We start from the raw sequence: 23,155 nt of genomic DNA, 5'->3' as shown, positions 1-23,155 counted from the left end.
GCTATGAATGATCCCTACCTAAGCCTAAGTGAGGATTGGGAAGAACTTCCCAACAGGATTCTAGTGATATCCTCCAACATTTTACCAATGGAAACAGGACACACGTGGTCAAAAACACTTACATGTGCAGGAAATAGACTCAGTTGTAATGTCCATATTCACTGAGGGGCTGGTGTGAGGTTAGTATGTACAGGTTATCCAGTCTACAATGATAGACTGATGCACTATGGCCCAATGCACAGTGAGCATGAATGTGCATCAGGGCATTCCCCCATGCACATCCAGAGACTTGTGAGTACAGTAGGTGTACCTAATGTGCATCAGAGGTGCCCAAAGCACATTGGAAGCACCCAATGCCCATCAGGCATACCTGATGTGCATTGGAGCATGCTTTGCTGGTGCCCTGATATGCATCTTTGCTATTTACTACCAGGGTTTTACTCTTCCTCTGCAACATAGCTTAGAATTTGTAAAGTTAACGTAGACCATGAAGTAGAATCTTTGTTCCTCTTTTGGTTTTACAACTGTAGCACAATCCTGGAAAATTCAGTGCTATAGAGTAGAAGCATTGTTTAAACCTTTATTAAACAAAATACATTTTATGGGGCTGTGAGAGACCATTGATTTAGCTCTTTGTAAGGCCACAAGTTTCAAGGTGACAAGATGTGGAGGGGACAAGCAGATGAAATAAGGGAATGGTTCCATGTCCACTGCTATTATGGCATATCAAGACCCAGTCCTACCATCTGACACCAAGGTGGTGTCTTCAGGTGGCCGATGGTGAGATTTTGGATGTGACCGCTGTATCTGTATGATATGAATTGTCTTGAAACCCTTACACTGAGGTTCCGTACTCCAGTGCAATGGAGAAAGACCTTGCCATTGTGAAGGAATGAAAGATTGACTTATGTTTAGAAGGTGTGTCGCCATATTCTACTTTGCCTCAGTCTTGCTCTAACCTTGCTGAACCTCCATTTTATAAGAGATTCCCATTCTTGGTCCATCAGAGGGGGCAGAAATCACACCCAATAGAGATTAGGTGTGTGGAACAAAAACTAGGGAAGGAAAACTAGGTGCTTATCTTTATTTTCGAGCTGGTGGAAATAGAATTGCAATTAGAATTTCACTTTCATAGTTCTCACCCCTTCTTTCTTCTAATTTAGGCGTAGAACAGACCGCCTGAAAAGGGTGGCCTGCTGGCAGCCTAATTCCCTCCGGAGGGAAGCCACAGCCGCCAAACTGCGCGGCTTCCCTCCGGAGGAAAAGAACCTGGAAAAAACAGGTTCTTTTTGCACCGCACGGCAGATTCTTAAACATTAGCCAGCTTGATTCTTTTGTTGGTGTTATCCTGCTAGAGGATCTGGACAGTGGGACAAATGGGTGAGAACAGGGCCCAGGGTCAAGCACTTCTGCTTTCCATTGCTCTTGGAGTTGTGAAGGGAACAGAAGGGTGAGAGATGCCTTTCTAAAATACTTGCCTGCACACAATCAGGAATGTCAGCAATGGGGCTGGGTTTGGACACACCTCTTCATGTCTGAAGTACTAGCTGGATCATCTCTTGTCTGCCAGTCCAGTGTAATAGATCTAGCATGTAATTGGGGTCGAATACTATAACATATGAACTTGTCCAAACTCCTTAATAATAATAAAAAGGAACTCATTACATATTAGAATCTTTCTTTCTTTTGACTTTTGCTGGGGGACTTTTGCTGGGGGACATCACCATCCATGCTGTGGTTTCGGGAGCAACTAAGGAATTCATGGGTGGACGCTGATGATCTGAGAAAAGAGGACCTTTCAACTGTTCCGTTGTCATGGACTTTCTGGGCAGGTTTAGACTTGCTGCAGCTCAGAGCATCTGCAGGGGTGGGGGACACATTAAGATGATCCGCCTCAGGAGGTTATGGATCCAGATGGATTCCTGGAAGCTCTTGGGGAGTTTCCTGCTGCCTTGGCAGGTGGTCCTGTCAAAGCCCTGGTTGATCTCTGGAATGGAGAAACCACCAGGGCAGTTGACATGATTGCTCCTAAGTGTCTCGTCTCACAGAGTACAGCTAAACCAGCTTCTTGGTTTTCTAAGGAGCTGGCAGTGATGAAATGAATGAATGAAACAAATTCAGTCTGTGTTAGATGGGGTTACACTCCCCCTGAAAATTCAGGTTCATAGTTTGGGGGTACTTCTGGATTCAGCACCGAGCCTGGGAGCCCAGGTATTAGCGGTGACCAGAAGTGCCTTTGCACAGCTAAAACTTGTGTGCCAACTGCACCCATTACTGGAGAAGTCAGACCTGACCACAGCGGTACATGCCTTGGTTACATTCAGTTTGGATTACTGTAATGCGCTCTATGTGGGGCTGCCTTTGAAAAGTGCTTAGAAATTTCAGCTAGTCCAAAGAGCTGCAACCAGGCTGTTAACAGGAGCTGGCTACAGGGAGCATACAACTCCCTTGTTACAACAGCTCTATTGGCTGCCAGTCTGTTTCCGGGCACAATTCAAAGTAGTGATTTTGACCTATAAAGCCCTATACAGCTTGGGTCCAGACTATTTGAAGGACTGTATCTCCCTGTACAAGCCTCAAGAATATTGAGGTCACTGAGAGAGGCCCTTCTCTCTGTCTCACTACCTTTCAGGCGCGTTTGGTGGGAACAAAGAGAAAGGGCCTTTTCAGTGGCTGCTCCCAAGTTATGGAACTCCCTCCCCAGGGAGGCCAAGATGGCTCCATCCCTGCTGTCTTCCTTGTGGAAGGTAAAGACGTTTCTATGCTGCCAGGTGTTTACATGACAGGGATACTGTTTTGTTTTGTTTTAAAGAAATTTAAACTTTAACTTTTAATAATTTAATGTTTTTAATTGTTTGTATCATTTAATTGTTTTTTAAACTTGTATTTTGCATATTTATAGTGTTTTAACTTGGACTGTTTTAGAGTTGTAAGCTGCCTTGAATCCCTGTAGTAGGAAGAAGGCGGGGAATAAATCACCATCATCATCATCATCATCATCATCCAAGGTTACTTGATCTCTGCCTCCCACATCAGTGCCCCCCTTGGGAGATTCTCTATATTCTGGCTTGTAGATCCACTTTCAACATAACTGTTCTTATAAAATGCTTGGAAGTGTTCCTCCCAGATCCCTGGGGGGATGTTACAATCCACTGTAGCCGGCGCATTGTTTTGGGAGCTTGATGTAATATGCCCGAATAAAGCTGAGTTGTTGGTTTTGACTGCCTGAATACGTTGTGCCCAATTATTTTTCATGGCTTCTTTCTTTTTGTAGGCCAACAATTTTTTGCAACCTCTCTTCTGCTGAAGTAGTTTTGTTGCCACTTCTGGTGTAGTATTGGATACATAAAACTGGTAAGTGGTCATGAGAGATTTTTTAACATTCCTTGTCAAACCACAGCTTTGACTGATAGTGTTGTTGTTGTTACCTCCAGTGTGTACTATTTTGCTGGTTCAGATATTGGGATAGTACTTGGGTAAGATTGTTGTAATTTTCTAGAAGGTTGGCAGAGGACACACTTGATACCAGGCCATTCCGAAGACACTGAAGATAATCTGAGGCCAATACATTGCTTATTGTTTGATTTAGTTGGTAGGGTCTATTTAGCTCACTGATAAGTCAAACTGAGCTGCAGCAAGGAGCCAGACCAAGAGCGCATGTCGCACTCCCTGCCCCTACTTGCTATGGCTGCCGCATGCCCTCAGAGATGGCTTCACGTGCCAGAGAGGGCACGCATGCCACACCACAGGTTCACGGGCATAGAACATGGGCAATAAGCAAGATGAACCATAACTCAACATAGGAAAAAAGTATGGTACAATATGCATCACTGAAACCTGGTGGGATGAGTCTCATGATTGGAAAGCAGTAATAGAGGGGTATAACTTATTTCAGAGAAATGGATCACACAAAAGGAAAGAGGAGTAGCATTATACAGTATGTCAAGGATGTTAACATCTGTGAAAAGATCCATGACTTAAATCCTGGGGGCCAGGTTGAGAGCATCTGGGTAAAAATTAAGTGGGAGAGAAACAATGGGGATGTCATTGTGGGGTTTAATACAGACCTCCATGCCAGACTTGAATGATACCTTTCTTCCTAGAATAGATGACCACACCAGAAAGGAGAAATGTAGTTCTAATGGCACTATTACTTCCCTTGATCTAGACACTATACTTCTATTGATACAGCCTAGAATCACATTGGCCTTTTTAGCGGCTACATCACACTGTTGATTCATGTTCAACTTGTGGTCTAGTAGGACTCCTAGATCCCATTCACACATAGTCTCATTGGGCAAGGTATCCCCCATCCTACATCTATTCATTTCATTTCTTTGCCCTAAGTACAGTACCTTACATTTCTCTGTGTTAAAATTAATTTTGTTATCCTTGGCCCAGCTTTCTAATCTATTTGAGATCATTTTGAATTTTGATCCTGTCCTCTGGGGTATTAGCTATTTCTCCTAATTTGGTGTCATCTGCAAATTTGACAAGTGTACCCTCTATTCTTTCATCTAGATCATTGATAGAAATGTTTGAATAGTACTGGACCCAGGGCAGAGCCCTGTGAGACCCCACTGGTCACTTCTCTCCAAGATGGAGAAGAGCCATTGCTGAGCACCGTTTGGGTTCAGCCGGTCAACCAATTACAAATCCATTTAGCAGTTTCATTGTCTAGCCCATATTTTATTAGCTTGTTTGCAAGAATGTCATGGGAAATCTTGTCAAAGGCCTTACTGAAATCAAGATATGCAATATCCACAACATTCCCTTCATCTATCAAGATGGTAATTTATATATATATATATATATATGAGAGAGAGAGAGAGAGAGAGAGATCAGATTAGTCTGGCATGACCTGTTTCTCAGAAACCCATGTTGACTTTTTGTAATGATGGCATCCCCTTCACAGGAATGTTCACAGACTCTCTGTTTAATGAGCTGCTCCAGAATCTTTCCTGGCATTGATGTCAGACCAACTGGGAGATAATTCTTGGGATCCTTTTTTCCCTTTTTGAAGATGAGGGCAATGTTTGACCTCCTCCAGTCTGCTGGGACTTCTCCTGTTCTTCAGCAGTTTTCAAAGATTATTGCCAATAGCTCTGAGATTACATTTGCCAGTCTTTTTAATGCCTTCCCTTGCCTCCCACTCTCACTTCTCTTAACACCTTCATACCGCTGCAATGCATTCCCATTTTGCTTCTTGCGCTCTATCACTCACACCACTTATTCTCCCTTCTTTCCTCATTTTGTCTCCCCTCACCTCTTCACAATTCATTCTACTGTTTCTCTGGCCATCCTACCACAGCCTTACCCAGGTGTGTCCCTGCCTTTCCTCTCCCTCTCACCCTTCCTTTCTTCACGTTCCCTTACTCCCTGGCACTTTTTGCACTCTTTTATGCTGCCATTTATTCTGCACACTCTCCTTTCCTTCCTGCCGCTATCACCTACACCTTCACTTTCGTGGTGCAACCCTCCTAGGCCTGTCAAACCTGCACTGCTCTTTCTCCCTTCTTCAATACTCCTCTCCTCCTCTTGCACCAGCCTGCCCTTTCCACATTCTGCTGCCTTCCTACTCCCTCCCTTCCTATCCTCTCTCCTTCCACCTCTCCTGCTGCTCATTCACCCTTCCCTTTCGTTGCACTCTTGCACTGCACTCCCCCCTTCCTTCTTGCACTCTACTGCTCCCAGCACTCACTCTCCCTACTATTTTCTTACACTTCTTCCCACTTCCTCCCACTTCTTTTTCCTGAGATGGACTTGTTTCTCACACAATAATTTGTGTTGTGTACTACCACATTTTGCCCCATATATTGGCTCCTGGAAGGCCTTACTTGCAATCTGGACCAAACAGGCACCAGGTGGCATGCCTATCATCCAAGTAAAATTCAGCCAAAGAGGATGCAACCTTTATTCTGAGAGTATGGTAACAAGAAGTATGGTAACAGGCACACAGTCCTTTCGGTGGCTACTGCTCCCCTAGCACTGAGATAGCCAGGCACAGATCCACCATGTCTTTACCTAGCAATGGTGAGTCTCTTTATCGATGTATCAACTGGCTTTGCAGGCATAGCTCCAAATAAGTCCACACCTTGTCCTCCACTTTAGGAATGGAGTTTCTTACCTGTTGTGGGAGTGTAAGTATTTGGGAGTTACTCACCAAGGATCTCTGTCCCAGGAAGGTCTGGATCCTCTTCAGAAGAAGAGGGGTACATGGCACACTCATCCCTTCCCCTCTCTCTCTTTCTCACACATACACAACTAAATAGTAAATCACCCTTGTACTTCATTATTGGTATCATGTAGTTGCCGTTGCTCAGCTCTGACTCAAAGGTTGTCAATAGGAAAGCCATGGAGCTTCTTTGGAATTCTTGCAATATCATAAATGAATAAAACAAAACTGAAGCACAAGAGGCTAAAGATGAGGTCTTCCTGACCCCTACGCCCTCATTTGCAGATGGTCAAACAAGAAGTATATCTGTGTCTCCTCTTCAACTCCATTTGCCACAATGGCATCCCAGTCTCTGGAATGCAGGGTGAGAAAAGCTGTTGAAGGGGAGGAGAGGGGAACGGTAATGAGGTTTCTTATTTAAAGAAGGGAGCACATGGCATGGGCACCTCACTTGCTTCCTACTGTCCTGCAATGGCTACGCAGACTTAAGGCTCACAAAGGTAAGTTTTCCATGGCTTTTCTTTATTCAGTAGAGAAAAATGTTGCTATCCATTTTCATCCATCCATCTCTACAGAGTCCATCCATGTATGGTGTAAGTGGGACCAGCAATTCAACCTATTCTTTAAACAAGAACAATAACAATACTGCAGGCAGAAATTCAGTAGGGGAATTATCTCTTTGTTAGTAGACTTACATTTGTGGGAAATAGAACTGAGCAGTTTCACAGGACTCATATCCAGAGAGAGGCTGCCAAGTGACCATTGCGCATAGTATCATGTTGAGGATGGAGCAAGCTTGTTTTTTGCTGCGCCAGAGAATCAGACACAGAACAATGGATGTAAGCTACAGGGAGGAAAATTCTACCTCAACATCAGGAAGAACTTGCTGACAGTAAGAGCTGTTCAGCAGTGGAACACATCTCTTTCTTTGGAGGTTTTTAAACAGCCATGGCATCAGGGAAGCCAAGGCTGTCCTGAATCTACAAGACCTGAGCAGGCTGTTGGTGGTTTCTCATAAGTTGAAGTTAAAGGCAGCTAACAGCACCAAGTGGCACAAATGATTCTGACTCAGTGATCCAGCTTCTAAGTCCTAGTCTTCTGTTTTCTTGACTAGTCTCCATTTTTATTAATAACTCCCCAAAGGTTAAACTCTTTGACTATACTGATATCTTTGTTGTCTACTTAAAAATTGTGGTCTCTTCCAGTTCTATGATTCTATATGGTTCTATATGTTTTATATCTTGGAAGCCCTTGAATCAAACCCAGAGTTGGAGGGTTGGTGGGGGGTTTTTTGGGGGGGGCGGGAGCTACAACTGGGAGATGCAGTCCCCCAAAGACACATTTCCAAGATCTACTGTATATACTCATTTATAAGTCTAGAAATTTAAGTTAAAAAAATTGACCACAAGAACCAGAGTCAACATCCATGGCTCAATGTTAGTACTGTACTTTAACTCTTGTTTTAAAAAAGGCACCATTCCTTGGTGAAAGGCAAGAGTATAATCTGTCCTCGAAGCACTGATCTTGCTCTATTCTTTTAACCATCCAGCCTTTAGGATGAGCACAAACAGTTATGCCTGCTGGGATTCTCTTAAGTTCTTTGGCATTGTTTTGCTTTGCTTCATCCTTTAGATCCTTTGTAACATGGTCCTAAGTTTGACCCTCGACTTATCCACAGGTCACATCAAAACCATAATTTTGGCCCCAGCAGAATTAATATTTTGCCTCTTCTAGTAGATTATTTTGTTGGTTTTATTTGCCACCATCAGGTTCTACATGTGGTGAACCTATGCATGAGAAATCTGAGAGACATCCTAAGAACACACCTGATCAGATCTTGTAAAGTCAAAGTAGCTGTGGCTTCCTTAACTGAGTCTGTTCGCTGTAGTGTAAGGGGCTGTGCAGACCGGCCATTACGGCTGGCCTGGAGGCAGTCGGAGCATGGCACCCATACAACATGCACCCTGACTTTGCCCTGATGGTGGCATGACGGCACATGCCACACCACACAGCATGCAGCACCACGGCACTCCTCTGACACTGACCTTGGAACAGCCATACACCACTTGCCACATCTTGGCAAAAGATGTTTAACATACCTTCCAACATTTTACAGGCAACATTTTACAGGCAATGTCAGAATGTTGTCAAGATTGCAAAAGTTAATGCAAGATATAAAACACAGGAGAGGCTGCAGCAATTTGCTTTTGTACCAGCATCCAGGGAAGGGCACGATACCACCCTTTCCTTACCTCTTTGAGGTGATCCTACTTTGAAAAGTGTGCAGGAATTGAAGTAAGCTTAGGACAAAGGCTAAAGTGGGAAGAGGAGAGATAAACTGGGATATTTTAGAAGCAGGTGAAAAAGTGAGGCTACTCTTGCCAAATCAGGGCAGTTATAGGGTTTGAACCTGATGATGACCCACTTAGCAATGGGGCACCAAGCCTAGCAGCCCTTGTTCATCTTGAGAACATTGGAATGTCCTTCAAAGCAAGTCAGAGCATTTACCTAGCTCCCACAGTATCACTAGCACTGGGCAGTGGGAACAAGCATTTGCCCCAGGCAAAATGGAGGCCATTCTGAGTTTGCCCCACAGACCAATATTCTCTCTTTGGTTAATCCACTCTGCAGATGAAGGTCTCCCATCCCTTTTCCTGCATCCTTCTGCTCAGCATCGGTGCATGCTTTCCATTGGACAATGGACAAGGTTTAGAATTCCCCGGAGAAGAACTGGAGGCCATGCTGGAGCAACCTGATTTTGAGGGAGCCAGGAGAACCCCCAAGAGGCACCATTCACCCCAGCAAGGCTTCAGCTCCCTCTTCAGCCAGGCCCAAGAGCCACAGGGCTTTGGGAAGGATAAAACAGGCACCCGGTTCCGGTTTGGGAGGCAGCAGGGTGGCCGAGGGGATAAAAAAGAAGCGGTCAACTCTCTGCCAGCAGAGGATGGGGAGAAGAGAGCTGGTGGCCTCCAGAGTCTTGCAGAAGAGCTGAATGGCTATCACAGGAAGAAGGGGGGCTTCAGCTTCCGGTTTGGGAGGCGTGGGAGAAGAACTAGGGTTTGGGAGAACAGGGAAACCCTGTCCTGCCTGTGTAACTGAAGGCTTTCATTGGTTCAGCTAGAGCTTTGGAAAGCTATGAATTCCAGTGCTTCCCAATAACATTTCCACACTCTGCCCATCTGTGTTATGCCTGCCACCTCCCCAGGAAACAAGCAGCCTTGCCCCACAGCCTCCAGCAAGTCCAGTGTTTCAAATGGGTCTGTGCAAACCCTCCAAATGTTCATGGCTGAGTGTTAAGTGTGTGATGAAAAGGGTGCAGCCAGGCAGCAAAACAGTAGAAGTGATTAATGAGGAAGATGACAAAAAAACTACTATTTTAAGCAAAGGAACCCTAAAACTAATGTAGAAAAAACAAATTTGCCTATTGAAAAGGGTAAACTCCACTCCACTTCTCCTCTCTCCCTGGCTAAGTTAAGTGACTGGGCACTATTTGGTATGTTGAACTCAGTTTGCAGCCACTGAAGTAAGCTGAAGACAAAGGAGGAAAGTGGGAGGAAGAGAGAAACTGGGACACTTTAAAAACATCTGAGAAAGTGGATCAGCAGACTGCCCATGCCAAACCTGGACATTTGAAGGGCATGCTTATGTACCTTTTTTCTCTCACCTCTTTAATGGCTTTCAGATGAAAGCTGTCAAATAGACCAAATACTCCATTATTGCCATTGGCTTCTCACTGGCATAAGTTGTTTGGACGGCATGTTTACCAAGACATTACTTGAGGGCAGGGACAGAACAGAAGGAGACCAGTGCCAGCCGGCTCTGCCATGAAACCAAGTGAAGTCAACGATGCAGCAGATTCTTTGGTGACAGAAGTAATTCCAAACAACCTTTTTGAGTGCCCTCGACATATGAGTTGCTTCATCGGAGCAAACATTTATCTTTTCCCACTTCATTTCTTTCTCTTTTTTATGATCTTGTTTTCTGTTGCTGCTAAATAAAATAAAATGTTCCCTCAAAGCCAATACTGTGCATGTTCCATGAACCTTGGTGTGATGTCTGTTCAATGGGGTTCTTTGCTTTTTGCTCCTGTACCTTACGCAGCAGAATGGCTTGAGTGGTCCCTAAAGATTAAAGGCAACTTGCCCACCTTAGCCGATCTTACCTTGCCAAGCACAACTCCAAGGGAGTGTTTAATGTTTTGCACATTATACAGTATATTCTCTTCTCACATGAGACATCCTTAATATCCAACTGCAAAAGCCCACTGTACGGAGGGAATCAACATCCGGGAAGTGGATACCCACTGCAAAACCTAAATTTGGTGGTATGATGCTCCAACAACAAACATTTTTTAAAACCCTGTAGACAAGCAGTTTTGCTTTTAAGATGCCATAAGCAGTGTGTGCCCCATTTGAAGCTAAATAGAACGTATGGTAGCCCTCTTTAGGCATCTTCACAGTTCACTGGGAGGAGGTCCTTATCACACTCTGCTGTGTAGTTAAATATATACAAAGTTACACAACATAAATTGCAATTGAAAACAGAGACAAATATTTCCATTTCCCTCTATATTCCATTTGCTTCTATTCAAGCAAGCATATGCAAATTTGGGCAAATCTGTTTCTTCTTTGACAACGCAGAAACCATTTCCCCACCTGGCAGCAAAAGAGCAGTGAAATTTAGAGCCATATGACAATTCTGAAAATGTTATCCTGCTGGTTGCAGACCTTTAAAAGCCGTTTTGACTCTCACTCCACTTTCCCCTTGCCTTATTTGTTCAGAAGGGCCCCTGCAGAGTGGGCGAAGACTTCAGAGAGGAAGGTGGGTGGACAGAGCCGGTGCAGAGCCACAATCGAAGCTTCGCTGCTGTCGGAGGGGAATCGCCTGCTGTTGATGCCCAGAATAATGTGCTTGTGCTTGAGACATGGGCCTTGGAGGACAAGTTGGAATGTTCCAGCTCAGTCTCGCTGTTCCGTGACCACCATCCTTCTGCAAATGAGACACAAAAGATCCGGAGTGCTCTTTCAGTGCCTGGAGGGGAGAAGCAGTGGGGAGGCCATTCTCTCTCAGCACAATTTAGAGGCCTTTGAACCGAGGCCTCTCAAGGAATTATGATGTAGGGTTGCCAGAATGAAAACTGAAGAAGTCTCCTGTCCCTGTAATGGTTGTATAACAAAGGGAATTTCAGCAGGTATCATCTTCCATGCAAGAAGTAAAAAGTTGCACCTGCTGAAATTCCCTCTTCTATGCAACCATTACATGGACCCATAATCACCTCTCCAGCAGACTTGTCCTTAGGGGAGGTACACCCCTCTGTGTGACACATCAGAGGCAACACACACACACACACACACACCTGGCTGCATGCTAGCTAGGGTACCTCTACCGTCCATGTGCTCTGGCCACCAATGGGAGTGGGGCAGCACTGTTCCCACCTGCCTGACCCACCTTGCCCTCCAGGGCTGCAGGAAGGGTGGGAAAGGGAAGTGAGGGCAGTGGGGCAGCCATAGACTCTTTTTCTTCTGGGGCAGGGGAAGACTCTATGGCTGCCACTGCTGCACCTCCATTTCCCAGTATGGCGAACAGCCCTGCCAGACTCCAAAGCACCTGCCAGGTGGCAAGAGTACCCCAAAGACACCAGTGGCTGCAATGGGGGATGGCAGAGGCACCCTGCCTGGCAGAGAGGGGTGGCTGGGGGAGAGCAGTGAGGCAGCCAGCAAGAGGAGGGTGGGTGCCCCTCCCTGCCTACTGCCACTTCTGCTTCCCCTCCCTGCTCTCTCTCCACCTGACACTGACTATGGGGGGATTCAGGGCATTAGGCTTAGTAAAGTGGTGGCGGCCTCCTCCTCCTCCTCCTCTTCTATGCCCCTCCATCCCCCTATTTGCAGCATGGAGAGGCCCCTTCTGCCTCTGTCTTTGCTGCATGATTGGAGAGAGGCAACCATGGCTGGGGCCCTCCCTCTGCCAGCTGCCACCGCTTGCTAAAGCTGTGGGGTGGCTGCCTATATGGGGGTGACAGACCCCTGCACTGCAAGAGTAACACCAACCCTAGTGAGACCACTTCTCTCCAATTTTCATTCATCATGAGGTCTTTCAAGATTCAGTTGAAGAAATCTCAGACAATTTTAGGGTGACCTTTTTTGGTGGTCATTGGCTGGGAGTTCTTTTGTGACATGTCTTATGAAGTTTTGTTGTTGTTGTTGTTCTTGTTGTGTGCCTCCAAGTCATTTTCAACTTATGGTGACTCTAGGGTGGTCATGGGTTTTCTTGACAAGTTTTTCAGAGAGGTTGGTCATTTCCATCCTCTGAGAATGAGAGTGTGGCTTTATTACAGCACTGTTATCGGTGGTTTTGTCAGCTCAGGAATACACCAGGCAGGGTCCAAAAAACTTGATGTGTACTACATCTGTAGAGCTCACCACACAATGTCATTTAAGCATGACACATTAAATACCACCAACAGCTACACAGCGCAGGGTATTCAAATTTTAGATAACAAGCGGTGAAAATGAACTAATAATGAAAAACATATTAGACCTTAAGGGCAACACTCCCCTTCTCTTCTCTATGAAAAGCAAGAATGCAGGGCTCCCGACTGTTGAGTAATTGAGTGGAAAGTAATTTGAAGTCCATTTAGAAGCAGGAGGAAGGAGAAACCAGACCTCCCACATTTCACAGATGAAAAGAGAGACCCAGGTGGCCAAGCAAGATCAGACTGAGATCAAGATGGTAAAAGTTATCAATAAGGATGAACAGACAAACTAGGAGAGGCTGCAGCTGTTTGCTTTTGCCTGAGCCTACTGGGAAGGGCCAAGAATTTACCTCCTACTCTTCTCTCTGTTGAGTTAATTGAATGCAAAGTACTTTTGCACTTTGATCTCAGTTTGCAACAGTGGAGGTAAGCTGAGGAAAAAGGAGGGAAGTGGGAAGAGAGAGAAGATGAGAATTTAAAACAACAGACATTTAATCAGCATTGTGCCAAATCCGATAGTTGAAGACTTCCGTATATACTCATGTACAAGTTGATCACATGTATAAGTCAAGGGAAGGTTTCAGGATCAAAATCATGGATTTTGATGTGACCCGTGGATAAGTTGAGGGTAAAACTTAGGGGGCTATAACAAAGGATAGAAAGGGGGAAATACCTTCTCTGGACCTCTCCCAACCACTTAACACTGATTCCCAGGTGCTGGAGGAGAGGTTTTAACATCGGATAGAGAAAGGAAGCAAGTGGAGTTAAAAGGGGTGTTTCTTTGATGGGAAGAGAAGGTTTGCAAATCGGATTAGGAAAGGAAGAAAGTGGTGATCAATGAGGTGTTTCTTGTATGGGAAGAGAAGCTTTGAAAATTGGATTGGGGAGGGAAGGAAGTGGTGTTAAATGGGGAGTTTCTTCCATGGGAAGAGAAGCCTTGCAGATCGGACTAGAAAAGGAAGAAAGTGGATTTCAATGGGGTGTTTCTTCCATGAGAAGAAACTTGTAGATCAGACTGGAACACACATACCCCTCTCTCTCACACACCAAAAAACACATACCCCAAAGGACATCAGGCTTTCTTGTTTCAGGAACTTTCTAAGTAGTAATAGTGTATTGACCCATATATAAGTTGATCCAGCATTTTAGGGTCGATTTTGAGACAAAAATTTCTCAACTTATAGTCGAGTATATGCGCTATCTCTCTTAGGGCAAGGAGACCCAGATGAAGATTCAATGTAGGGCAAAAATCTAAATATGATTAAATAATATATTTAATAAATTTAATAATAAATAAATCCTAATAAATTTTTACTTACTCTTTATTACAACTGTCTCTGGCTGTTACCATTAACTTTGGGTAGTCTGGTCATACTTCCCACAATGAACCCACTGAACAACTCAGCTACTGGTCCATACAGGAATCATTTTGAGGTCCAATAAACTGCAGGGCCTGCTTGGAAGGTGGGGGACATTATACACACACACACATGCATACATATTCATCTGAGAGCCAGTGTGGCATAGTGCTTTGAGTGGTCTGGAGACCAGGGTTTGAATCCTCGCTTGGCCATGGAAACCTACTGGGTGACTGCTAAAGAACTCTTGTTTTTGTAACTATTCCTATCATTGAGTTTTCTTGGCAAGAATTCTTGAGGGGAGAATTTTCATGGCCTTTCTCTGAGGTTGAGAGAGCATGACTTGCCCAAGATGGGTTTCCTTGGCTGAGCAGAGTTTCAGACCTTGGTCTCCAGAATCATAGTTCAACATTCACCACCACCCTAGGTCTCCTGCTTTGCAGGCTGTGCTACTGAAGAGGATCCGAACCAACATACCCATACCCTCTAATATTTCATATATCAAAGCAGGGACATGTATGACCAAACCACACATATCCCTGCTTTGACCTATGAAATGTTGGAGGGCATTCGGATTCTCTTCAGGTGCACAGCCCTCTTCCTTTAAATAGCCGCTTCACCACCTTCAGTGCAGCAGAGTTCTCAGAATGCCAAAAGGACAGTCTCCTCCCATGATCTCTCAAGGTCCAAGCAAGAATTAAGCCAGTCAAGCAAAGGTTAGCAAAATGTTCTTTTCTGTGGTGGATGCATCTCAGGAAATGGGGGAAATAGAGGGGCGGTCAAGAAATAATCCAAGACTTGTCCCTCAACACATCCAGACCCAAACAGCAAGCTTAGATTCAAGGAGAGGTGTCTCACAGCAAAGGCAGTGGCAGGCCTGGCAGGGGAATATAAAGTGAGAGGAAAAGAGATTCTGCTGGCTCAGGCAGCTTGTCATGTTTAAGACAATCTTGTCTGTGCAGAGAAAATCTCTCCCTTACAGCTTTCCTCTCCCTAGTGCCCTTATATTTTCCTTAGCAACAATGGAGAAAAGCAGGCTAGGAGTGGATGGCCAGAGCTTGGGGAAGTTACTTTTTTGGACAGAGGACCCTGTTGCACAAACATATCCACAGGCACAAAAGTTGGTTCTTCATCCATCTCAGTGCCCTACTTCAAAGACATTTCACTAAGACATCACACAATGCGCAATGTCAGCTCTTAGCATCAGTCTAATAAACATTCCAAGAAAAAACTAACAAGCTCAGAAAGCACTTTCCTGTGTTCTCTCCTCCTGCTCATCTTCTTAAGTTTTCCAACTAGAAGCTGAAGTTATTTTCCCTGCCAAACAGTGTCTAAAAGGCAGGCTGGCATTAAAACGCTTGCCTGACAGTAAACACCACAATTTCAACCACCACCAAACCAAACAAACAAATGCTCTTTTCCCCCTTCAGGGCACCCACACGTTCAGGCTCAATAACCCTGAAAATTGGAGCTATCAAACTGTTAAATGCATCGATCTATTAAATCAACTCCCACTGCATTAGCCTGAGTTTAGTCTTCAACCCAACTGCTGCTGCTTCCTCCGAAACCCATCTCCCCGTTCTCAGCATTATAGCACACTTGGGTAGGTTGGTATCCAGACCAAGACCAAGGAACAACAGAGCCATCACAAGCCCATAGAACACTTCCTGAAAGGAAAGCTCTTGAAACAACCACGTTTGGAAACGGAGGAAAGCTTTTCCAGTCTGGCCTGGCAATCCCTGCCTGCCTGCCTGCCTTCTGGAAGCAATATTCAGGCAGGTTGGGGAAAGAAACACCTTCAAGTTGACCCCAATTTATGACAACCTCCTAGAGTTTTCTTGGCAAGAATTATCCAGATGTTGCCACTGCTTTCCTCTGAGGCTGAGGAAATTTAAGAGACTGCTGAATGTCTCATTGCAGCAAGGGAAGTTTCATCCCGCCTAAAGGAGGCTGTGCTGAGGCCATTACTAAAAAAAAAAAAAAGCCTCCCTGGATCCCACCATTCTGAATAATTATCAACCAGTCTCTAATATTCTGCTCTTGGACAAGGGAGTGTGGTATCTGGTGGCCTTCCAACTCCAGGGAGTTGACCAATTTCAATCTGACTTTAGGCCTGGCTCCGGGATAGAGACAGCTTTGGTTGCCTTAGTGGATGACCTATGCAAGGAGCTAGACAGGAGGAGTGTGTGCCAGTTGTTTCTGCTGGACTGATGGCTTTCGATACCATCAACCATGGTATGCTTCTGGGCCACCTCTCTGAGATGGAACTTGGGGGCATTGTTATGCAGTGGATCATCTTTCTTGGATGGTGCTGGGGAACTGCAGTTCAATGCATTGGCCTGTTTTGTCCCCCATGTTGTTTAACATCTACATCAAACTGCTGGGAGAAGTCATCTGGAGTTATGGGGTTCAACGTCACCAAATGCAGATGACACTCAACTCTCTCACCCTTCCACCTGTTCCTGTGCTAAACCAGTGTCTGTTGTCAGTAACTGTCTGGATGAAGACAAACAAATTGAAGCTCAATCTGGACAAGACCAAGGTGCTGCTAGTGGAAAGGCAGATCAGGGAATAAGGATTCTGCCTGTTCTGGATGGGGATACACTTCCCCTGAAATGTCCTTTGGTGTTCTGAATCTGGATGGGCAAGTTTCAGCAGTGGCCAAGAGTGCACCCATTCCTTGAGAAATCATATCTTCCATCATTTTGTTCCTCCTCCACATCTTTTTGTTGCTCCTCCACTGTGCATATAGAAAGTGGAGTGTGTATATAGAGTGGGGAGTGTGTGTTTATCTATCTAAATTGGAGAGAGAGAATGTGCTTCACAGAAATGCACTTCTTTGACATCAATTTATTTTAAAAAATACTAAGGAAGAAAAATCTGGAATTATTTAAAAAAAACAAATACAACAGTCAGAGGGGAAAAAAGCCAGAGGGAAGGAGTGTGGAGAAGAAAGGTGGGGGTCGGGTCTGAAATGGACAGTCATATATTGGGGAGGGAAGAATGACTAAGCCACACAAATATTACAGAAGTGAAAGAAGAGACAGCTATTTACACACTGGAAAGGGGGGAAATTCTACAAAAGCTGTGTGCAATATGGAGAAATGCATATTATAACACAACAATAAAGATGATCCACAAAATCTTTGTACCCTCTAAAGTAGAAACAGTTGAAAAGGAAATGGCTTATTCTGGATTTTATTATTTTCACTGAGCATGTGTGTTTTCCAAAGGCAACCCGTGGTTGTACTTTTTGTGTGTATGTGTTTTTTCTTTATGTACGAGACATTAATGGCAGTTTGGTTTTTTTAAAAGTGGGCATAAATGGGTGTGTGGGGAAAGCGTGAGAAATGGCACTCAAATTTGTCTAAAATAAGAGGTGGGGTGAAGAAAAATGATGAAGACATAGAAGATGAATCGGATCACCAGAATGTAAGTGGGGTGAGTGGTCCTTTTGTTTTTCCTTTCCAGCCAGAAAAACAGCACCATCAACAGACTGGAGTTATTGTTTGGTGACACTGACCACACTGGGCTACAAATGACCTGCAGGTAAATTTCATCAGGACTTTGACAGGTAGTTTGGGGATCTCTGGGCTTGGTTGGCCAGCAGAAGGCAGGCACTGATTTAACCCTCAGGACTTACGGGATTCATCAAAGCCCTTATTCCATATATGCAGACATGTGGCTCTCAGGCCCTCAGGCTGTGAGTCTTCTAGGAATTAAATTCCTAGCTTGTTTCTCTTCATGAAGATGCAGAACAGTAGGATCCTCCCCCATGGCCCTCAATGTAAGGAAATATGGCAATTCCTGGTCATTGGAATGTGCTTCCTTCCCTACCATTATTCATGAGACCCCAAACATAAAATGTTTCCAATAGTTATTTTAAAAGGATAGAATCATAGAGTTGGAAGAGACCGCAAGGGCCAAGATGTGTTTTTGCTTCCACTTGCCTTGACTATTAACACTAATTTGGCAGACCTATGTGCATATATGGGATTGGTTTTAATATATGCCAAAATGCTGTGTGTCATTGTTGTTGGGTTTTTAAATAAGAAACTGTAACATGTTTTAAAACAAAACTATTATAAATGTCCACGAGAAAACCAGGGTTGAAGATGCTTCTTTGTGACTTAATGGCTTTGAATGCAGATTAGTCAATTTAAAAAATAGAGGAGCATTCTGTTTAGTGATCCCTCCCCACATCATATATTCCAAAGTGGTATAATCCAGTAGTTTTATGGTGGGATGAACCTACATTTTCAAGACTCCTCCATCCTACCAATCCCAGCATTCTTCATCAATGGCTGCACTGGGTTAGGCTACTGGGAGGTTCAGTCCAGCATTTGGAGAACTGCTTGATTCCTAGTCAAGAGCCTCTGGGGTGAAAATGCATGGTCCTCCAGGGTTTCTGAAGTCCAGCTTGTTTTGGCATCTGGATAGCACAGCAATTAGTGGCGACTGCTGGGAATGACAGTCCAACAAGATCTAGAGGGCTTCCCTTTCCCATCCTTATGCTAAAGAAAGCTCTTTATTGCTACAACAGAAAAGCTCAAAACTCAAAGCACCTTCCAAAGGGTAGTCATTCTCTTCTTAAGAGATGTTTGCACTCTCCCACTTCCTTCTACACGAACAGTTCTCAAACTTTCCCCCTCTCCACTAATACTGGAGGATTAAAGACTGAGAAGCACTGCTCCATACCATGTACAGATGCATTCAATCTCCAAGTAGGTCAGCTGTCCCCCTAGACTTTTTTCCAGGTAGTTTTGAGCAACTGCTGACAAGTTCCCCATGTAAGTTTTCAGGTGAGGTGCAGAGCAGGAGAAATAAATGCATCTGAAAATGAAGGCCATGTCCCTCCACAAAAGGGTCTGCTTAAGTGAAGAAAGGCACAGGCAATGAGCTAGATATGGGTTTTAGCTGCAGAGTATAAAATCCCAAGTGGTTTCCCTAAATAACCAAAAATTTAGGCAAGGAAAGCAACAGCTGATCACATCAGGGCTGTGCAAATGTAACTGAAATGTTGTCCCACACAAAAAGAAATCTTTCTTTCCTCCTACCTGCATGAGGAACACAAGCACCAGTCACACCTGGTTCCCAACCCAGAGGAAGAGAAGGGCAGGGGTGAGTGAGGGTAGAACATATGCAGGCAACAGGCAAGCTTTTCTACAGGTATGTACTTTGGACTCATAAGAGCTTTTCAGTTCAGTTGTTTCTTCTAGCACATTCACAGCCTTGATATCAGACATGCTTTGATAATTTCTGCTTTAATTAATGGTCTGGCTGTCTTTCTATCCCCCAAAATAATTTACAGGGGACTTTGAGACAGGAGTACAGGAATGTTTAGCCTCTGGGACAGGCAGAGGCAGGAGGAAAATTGCAGAGACCCTTCTAGAATCCTGTTGTATTATTGTCAAAACCTTCCCCCATTCCTAGGCCAGTTCCAAATGCAATGTTGAACATGTGTATGTGGTAGTGATTGGACAGTGATGGAGGTGTAAGAGGCACAAGTGTAAGAAGTGTAAGAGAAGAATCTAAAAGGAGTATGTCTTAGGAAGCCAGCCTGGATGTCCACATCAGCCAGGGCTACCTTCGGTTGTAAAGCTCACTCCAAAAAGAATCAAATATTAATAAGAAAGCAAAAAACAATGCAGCCTCAACATTTTAAGGCTTGTTAAGTCCTCAGAGGCAAAAGCTCTCCAAAGATAAGAGCTTTTGAGGAAATGAAAGGCAGCAGGGAAACCTGGGTTTAGAAAAAGAGAAGGGAGAAAGGAGGTAAAGTCCTTCATAGAGTCTCTGGTGTAGGGAGCAGGCCTGCAGTGAATATCCAGCTGTGTCCACACCTGATAGCAGAAGTAGCCTAGATGGGGTAGCAGACTCCACAAAGAACAGCTAGGCAGAGGCAGGATGAGAACCGAGAGCTACAACTTCTCTATGGAATGGAGGGCCCACTGGAAGGAATAAAGGTTTTGCACGCACGGCTCTTGCTTATTTCAGCAGGAAATGCAATGGGAGAACTCCCTGGCATGTTTTTCCTCAAAGCTGCATGTGTGTGTCTGTGTGTGGCATGTGCATGTGCGAATGTGTGTGCAATTTCCTTTTTCTGTCTCAGGCACCAAAAATGTCTGAGACCTTCCTTAAGCCCCACATGTGCACTTAAGGCAGCCACTCCTACACTGTCAGCCAGTTCCAGACCTCTCCTGGCTTCTGCTACCTCTGGACGATGTCACTGATTTCTTTTACAGAACTGAGCAACTTGCTGAAGTCTTGCATAGCTGCAGGGCCACCAGCAGCTGGGGCAGGGCAGATCTGAAGTTCCCGGAGGTTGTTCTCCAGTTTATTGATGGCCTCCCGGAAGGCAAACTTGTTCCTCATCTGTTGGATGGAATCCACATAGCTGGCACAGAAGGTATAGAGGTTCTTGCCTGCCTCCAGGACAGCACTGTGGCTGGCCATCTGTTCAGAGTTCTTGCTGATGGCCGTCCGCAAGGCCTCGGAACTCTCCAGGACCATGCCTTTGGTGACAGTACCACTGGCAATCTTCTCTGGAGGCTGACGGGTTTTCCTCAGGGAGACTCGGGTGGAAATAAGGGGGATGAAGGCTGTGGAGGCTGCCGGGTCCAGGCTCAGGGTGGAGGAAAGAGCTGGGGCAGAAAAAGTAGAAGCAGAAGGGGCAGTGGTCATTAATAGAGATTTTGTGGAAGGTGAGGGCTTGGATACAGAGGTGACAGTGGGCTTTTTCATCCCCTCCACTGAAAGGCTAGGCTTGGGAGTTTCAGTACTGATGGAGTCCACAACCTGGGGAGACAGTTTGACTTTGGCCACAGTTCCCTCGGACCCTTCGTGGCCAGGGCCCAGTCCTCCCTTGTTATTTTTGGCAATGGAAGAAGCAGCTGAGGAGAATGGAGGGGGAGGTGCTGGCTTCAGCTTAGAGAGCTTGCCCTTTTCCTTCTCTGACATCTGCTTTATCTTCCTCGGTCGTGGTTCTTCAGCAGAAGTCTTACTGATGCCCATGAACATGCCACTGCCAGCTTTGGTAGCTGGACCCTGCTCTGTTGCTGACCCGCCTCCTAAGGCACTGGATTTCACAGATTCCTCTTTCTGGGACAGGGAAACAGTAGGAGGGACCAGAGGCTGCCTCCGGCTGAGTTTTGGAGTCAGGGTGGGTGGGCTGGAGCCAGGGCTGGACTCCGCATCTTTCAAGGCTTCCTCAGGCTTCTCGTCATTTTTTTTTAGCATGCGAGGCGGTGGAGTTACTGTCCCCCTGACAACCAGGTCAGGCTTTGCTTCATTGGCCCTCTTCCGAGGCAAGGCAGGCTTGTCAGTTTTGTGGCCACCAAAGGTTGAGGAATCAAACTGCCGCCCTGAGGACTGCAGGTTCCGGGGCAGAGTGACCGACCTCCACTCAGTGTCCTTGGACCCATGGGGCACACAGGAGGCTGAACAAGATCGGAGAAAGCGCTTACTAGAAAAAGAGGAGTTTAGACCACTCTCTTCTTCACCAGTCCCCAGTCGGCTACTGGTTGTGGGGATGGATTTCTTCCAGAGATTGGGGGAGAGTAATCCCGAGTTCCCTGCCACCATCCCATTGGTGACTCCAGTTTCATTGCCAAGGCTTTGGAACCTCGATCGGTCCTCAACATCTGCAGGGTGTGCGATGAAGGCCCCATTGCTACCTTCCTTGCCTTCTTCTTCACCCCCTCCCTTTCGGTCCAGGTGGCTGTCCACTTCACGGAAGGAGCTGCTTCGCTTGGGAGGAGTTGGGGCCATCTTCTTCTTCTTCTTGATCAGAGCGCTGAAGAGATTGGTCTTCTTGTCCTTGGTGAGCAAGCGATCATCTTCATTCAATCCACCATCCACTGTGACACGTTCCTTCCGTGGCAGTAGGGGGGAAATAGCCAGATCATGTTCTGTGGTCTCTGTAGAGAAGACAGAGAATATGTTACCACATTTGGCTTAAACAAGAAGTGTAACTGCTCACCTTATCAGCCTCTGTCTGGAGGCTAATTTGCAATGCCGTTCACGGCACTTGCTCTACTCATGCTTGCTATAATAAGATTTGGTATTTATTCAGCCCTTTTTTTAAAAAAGTGCTAAAGTGCTTCACATAAATTATGTCAGTAACCCTTATTAAGGTACAGAAGTATGATTATCCCACCAGCCCATGCTGCTGATTTGGGCAGAGGGCAGAGGTTGATACTGAGAAAGAAAAGCTCATCTAACGGCAGCCACATGATTGCCTACCTTTTTCTCTTCATTGCAATTGCTTCAACTTTGTGGCTTTCAAGGGGGACTAAACAATTTCATGATGGATGAGGAGAAGCAGCAGCACTGGGCAGGGGAGGAAGGCAGGGAGGAGATCTATTTACAGTTATTCCTAGGATTTTCTGAGAGAGTGGTGGTCTATAAGACAATTCATATAGACTATCTAATGTATCTGGAAATGGCCCAGAGGAATCTGCATGTCCATTTGCCTGTGGTGACACATTCCCTTGTTTGTCACAAGCAGCTGCTATGAATGATAATAAACTGAGTCAAATGGTAAAAGATGTACACTGCTTGTGTATAGATTCTCCAAGGTATCTGCCTGAAATACTGGTGAGCTACTGCCAATAAAGACAGAAAAAGAATAATCCTGTTCTTTTAGTCTGAACACCAAATTTATTTATTTATTTTATAGTATTTATACCCAACTCTTCAGCCAAAATATGTGTTTTGGACCTTCATGTGCAGCTTGTCCAGAAGAGGTAACACTCTCTCCCACAGGTTCTGCTAGTAAGTGCCCATAGAATCATAGCGTTGAAAGCAACCACAAGGGCCATCCAATCCAATCCCCTGCCATGCAGGAACTCTCAACAAAGCATACCCAACAATGGCCATCCAGCCTCTGTCTAAAAACTTCCAAGGAGGGAGACTCCACCACTCTCTGAGGAAGGAGTTTGTTCCACTGTCGAACAGCCCTTACTGTCAGGAAGTTCCTTCTAATGTTGAGGTGGAATCTCTTTTCCTGCAAGTTGCATCCATTGTTTCGGGACCTGTTCTCTGGAGCAACAAAAAACAAGCTTGCTCCCTTCTCAATATGACATCCCTTCAAATATTTAAACAGGGCTATCATATCACCTCTAAACCGTCTCTTCTCCAGGCTAAACATAC

General features: G+C 45.2%; 2 protein-coding genes across 4 annotated transcripts in view; one reads left to right on the top strand and one right to left on the bottom strand.

The window, feature by feature from the left end:
- The first annotated feature begins 3,276 nt into the window (after positions 1 to 3,276).
- QRFP (pyroglutamylated RFamide peptide) lies at positions 3,277 to 10,191 on the top strand. Its single transcript, XM_089535242.1, has 2 exons — positions 3,277 to 3,354; positions 8,807 to 10,191. Exon 2 carries the CDS (start codon positions 8,807 to 8,809, stop codon positions 9,272 to 9,274), a length of 468 nt encoding a protein of 155 aa, XP_089391368.1. The 5' UTR covers positions 3,277 to 3,354; the 3' UTR covers positions 9,275 to 10,191.
- A 6,644-nt stretch (positions 10,192 to 16,835) lies between these two features.
- The window catches only part of ABL1 (ABL proto-oncogene 1, non-receptor tyrosine kinase), a 73,986-nt gene continuing 67,666 nt past the window's right edge, over positions 16,836 to 23,155 (bottom strand). For all 3 annotated transcript variants that reach the window (XM_089535228.1, XM_089535230.1, XM_089535229.1), the window contains one exon: positions 16,836 to 21,921. In XM_089535228.1, coding sequence (XP_089391354.1) covers positions 20,213 to 21,921 — 1,709 coding nt within the window. In that variant the 3' untranslated portion in view covers positions 16,836 to 20,212. The remainder of the gene's footprint in view (positions 21,922 to 23,155) is intronic.

The sequence above is a fragment of the Sceloporus occidentalis genome, unplaced genomic scaffold (assembly GCF_023333645.1).
Source record: "Sceloporus occidentalis isolate IW3139 unplaced genomic scaffold, rSceOcc1.0.p SCAF_8, whole genome shotgun sequence".
Taxonomy (NCBI): domain Eukaryota; kingdom Metazoa; phylum Chordata; class Lepidosauria; order Squamata; family Phrynosomatidae; genus Sceloporus; species Sceloporus occidentalis.
Note: the sequence above shows the minus strand (reverse complement) of the source record. Positions and strands in the feature narration are given on the sequence as shown.

Bases quoted from the DNA above. Each gene is read 5' to 3' on its own strand.
- QRFP (XM_089535242.1), top strand. From the start codon at position 8,807: ATGAAGGTCTCCCATCCCTTTTCCTGCATCCTTCTGCTCAGCATCGGT.